Here is a 4,070-nt window from a genome sequence, read left to right on the forward strand (position 1 = left end):
AGGCTGGTCATGGCTCAGATCAACACCATCATCCCAGAAACCCTAGACCAGGGCTGCCCAACCCTCTTCCTGGAGATCTACTGTCCAACTCTAATTTAGTATATCTAATTCAGCTAGTTAAGGTCTTGTTGAGCAGCTAATTAGTAGAGTCAGATGGGTTGGACTGAAAACCCACAGGACCGCAGATCTCCAGGAAGAGGGTTGCCCTAGACCCACTCCAATTTGCATACTGCCACAACAGATCCACAGATGACGCAATCTCTATTGCTCTGCACACTGCCCTTTCTCACCTGGACAGAAGGAACACTGTTCAGAATGCTGTTAATTGACTACAGCTCAGTGTTCAACAACATGCCCTCAAAGCTACGTACCCTGGGACTAAACAACTCCCTCTGCAACTGGATCCTGGACTTCCTGACGGGCCGCCCCTATGTGGTAAAGGTAGGCAACAACACATCTTCCACGCTGATACTCAACACTTAGTCCCCTCCTGTACTCCCTGTTCACCCATAACTGTGTGGCCAAGCACGACTCCAACACCATCATTAAGTTTGCCAGCGACACAACAGTGGTAGGCCTGACCACCGACAACGATGAGACAGCCTATAGGGAGGAGGTCAGGGACCTGGCAGTATGGTGCCAGGACAAGAATCTGTCCCTAAACGTGATCAAGACAAAGGACCTGATCGTGGACTACAGTAAAAGGAGGGCCGAGCATGCTCCCATTCTTATCAGTGGGGCTGTAGTGGAGCAGGTTGAGAGCTTCAAGTTCCTTGGTATCCACACCACTAACAAACTATCATGGTCCAAACTCACAGCCATGAAGAGTGCACGACAATGCCTATTCCCCCTCAGAAGAATGAAAAGATTTGGCATGGGTCCTCAGATCATCAAATTTCTACAGCTGCACCATCGAGAGCATCCTGACTGGTTGCATCACCACCTGGTATGGCAACTGCTCGACCTCCAACCGCTACAGAGGGTAGTGCGTACGGCCCAGTACATCACCGGAGCCAAACTTCCTGCCATCCAGCAAGCAGGCGGTGTCAGAGGAGGGCCCTAAACTTTGCCAAAGACTTCAGCCACCCTAGTCATCAACTGTTCTCTCTGCTGCCGCACGGCAAGCGGTACCGGAGTGCCAAGTCTAGGTCCAAATGGCTTCTTAAAAGCTTCTACCCCTAAGTCATAAGATTGCTGAACAATAAATCATATGGCCACCAAGACTATTTACATAGTTTATTATCAATGCATAGTCATTTTACCCCTGCTATCACATGTACAGTACCAGTCAAAAGTTTGGACATACCTAATTCTTCAAGGGTTTTTCTTTATTTTACTATTTTCTACATTGTAGAATAATAGTGAAGATATCAAAACTATGAAATAACACATGTAGTAACACATGTAGTAAACAAAAAAGTGTTCGATTTTCAATTCAAAGTAGCCACCCTTTGCCTTGATGACAGCTTTGCACACTCTTGGCATTCTCTCAACCAGCTTCATGAGGTAGTCACCTGGAATGAATTTCAATTAACAGGTGTGCCTTGTCTAAAGTTAATTTGTGTAATTTCTTGCCTTCTTAATGCGTTTGAGCCAATCAGTTTTGACAAGGTAGGGGTGGTAAACAGAAGATAGCCCTATTTGGTAAAAGACAAAGTCCATATTACGGCAAGAACAGCTCAAATAAGCAAAGAGAAACGACAGTCCATCATTACTTTAAAACATGACAATCAGTCAATACGGAAAATGTAATTCACTTTGAAGGTTTCTTCAAGTGCAGTCGCAAAAACCATCAAGAAAGGAAGACCAGAGTTAACTCTGCTGCAGAGGATATGTTCAGTAGAGTTAACTGCATCTCAGATTGCAGCCCATATAAATGCCTCACAGAATTCAAGTAACAGACACATCTCAACATCAACTGTTCAGAGGAGACTGCGTGAATTTGGCCTTCACAGTCAAATTGCTGCAAAGAAACCACTACTAAAGGACAACAATAGGAAGAAGGGACTTTCTTGGACAAAGAAACACGAGCAATGGACATTAGACCAGTGGAAATCTGTCCTTTGGTCTGATGAGTCCAAATTTGAGATGTTTGGTTCCAACCGCCGTGTCTTTGTGAGACGCAGAGTAGGTGAACGTATGATCTCTGCATGTCTGGTTCCCACCGTGAAGCATGGAGGAGGAGGCGTGATGGTGTGGGGGTGCTTTGCTGGTGACACTGTCTGTGATTTATTTGGAATTCACGGCACACTTAACCAGCATGGCTACCACAGTATTTTGCAATGATACACCATCCCATCTGGTTTGGGCTTAGTGAGACTATCATTTGTTTTTCAACAGGACAATGACCCAAACACAACTCCCGGCTGTGTAAGAGCTATTTGACCAAGTGGAGTGATGGAGTGATGACCTGGCCTCCACAATCACCTTACCTCAACCCAATTAAGATGGTTTGGGATGAGTTGGACTGCAGAGTGAAGGAAATGCAGCCAACAAGTGCTCAGCATGTGTGGAAACTCCTTCAAGATGGTTGGAAAAGCATTCCAGGTGAAGCTGGTTGAGAGAATGCCAAGAGTGTGCAAAGCTGTCATCAAGACAAAGGGTGGCAAACACTGCTTTGACTGGTACTGTACCTCAATTACCTCAACTAACCTGTACCCCGTACATTGACTCGGTACAGGTACAGGTCTATAGCCTCATTATTGTTATTTTATTTTTACTTTTGTGTATTTAGTCAATCTTTACCTATTTTTCTTTAATGCATTGTTGGTGAAGGGCTTGTAAAGTAAGCATTTCACTTTAAGGTCTACACATGTTGTATTCACCGCATGTGAAAAATACAATTATATTTGAGTTATAAATATTTTTTAAACATACATTTGCATAATTAACAATATGCACATTTCCCCAGCAGAGATATGTTTCCATTAAAACATACTTTTTGTGGAAGAAAAGGTTGTGTGTGGTAACATAGTGCACATCAAAAATATATTTTGCAGTTAAATTCCCATGTACAGAATGAAAAGGCACGGGTAGCCTACCTACATTATTATTCCGGGTTGGAGCGAGCGGTCGCATTCGCACTTTGGTCCGCAGGTAGTATAACTTTTCATTACATTTCATTACATTTCATTATAGTACAACGGTTTGATTTGTCTAATCTTAGCAATTTCTTCTTAGCTAGCTACATAGCCGTCTTTGTATCAAAGATAATTGCGTAATTATCGTATTTCGTCATCCTAACGCAGTCTACACTGCTATCTGCCCAGCAGCTAGCCAGCTAGCAAACGTCCACCGTCTACCGAATAGCAGCACTGTAGCAACTATTACACTCAACTGAACGACTTGATTAGTGTAGTGTTAGCTAGCTACATAGTTGTCTTTGCTGTCTTCGTATCCAAGATAATTGTGTAAACAACATCACACCAGCTCCACCGTTCAACCAACCAACGTCAACCACCAGCTCCACCGTTCAACAACCAACATCACACAGCTCACCGTTCAACAACCAACATCACACAGCTCCACCGTTCAACAAACCAACAATCACACAGCTCCACCGTTCAAACAACCAACATCACACAGCTCCACCGTTCAACAACCAAACGATCACACAGCCCACCGTTCAACAACCGAACGGTTCAACACACGCTCCACGTTCAACAAACCAACATCACAGCAGCCCTTCTCCAACGGCAACGTTCACAGGTCCCGTTTACGAACCAAACATCACACAGTAGCGTCCACGCGTGTCTAAGCAACGCAAAACATCACACAGTGCACATCCGTCAACCAACCAACATCCACACAGCTCCACGAACCGGTCAAGAGGTTACAGAACCAACATCACACAGCTCCAAACCGTTCAACAACAAGCTCACACAAGCTCCACCGTTCAAAAACCAACATCACACAGCTCCCCAGTTCAACCTACCTCCCCACAACAGTCTCCCATCGGCCTTAACACAACCAACATCCACACAGCTTGCCACACGTTCAAACAACCAACATCACACAGTCGGCACCGTAATCACAACCAACATCAACCGAGCTCCACCGATTCGGAACAA

At 44.7% G+C, this 4,070-nt stretch overlaps 1 protein-coding gene across 1 annotated transcript in view; it reads left to right on the forward strand.

The window, feature by feature from the left end:
- The first annotated feature begins 351 nt into the window (after positions 1–351).
- LOC139024810 (uncharacterized) overlaps positions 352–4,070 on the forward strand; it is a 33,178-nt gene continuing 29,459 nt past the window's right edge. The window contains exon 1 of the mRNA XM_070439776.1: positions 352–441. Coding sequence (XP_070295877.1) covers positions 352–441 — 90 coding nt within the window. The remainder of the gene's footprint in view (positions 442–4,070) is intronic.

The sequence above is a fragment of the Salvelinus sp. IW2-2015 genome, unplaced genomic scaffold, assembly GCF_002910315.2.
Source record: "Salvelinus sp. IW2-2015 unplaced genomic scaffold, ASM291031v2 Un_scaffold1906, whole genome shotgun sequence".
In the NCBI taxonomy this organism is placed as follows: domain Eukaryota; kingdom Metazoa; phylum Chordata; class Actinopteri; order Salmoniformes; family Salmonidae; genus Salvelinus; species Salvelinus sp. IW2-2015.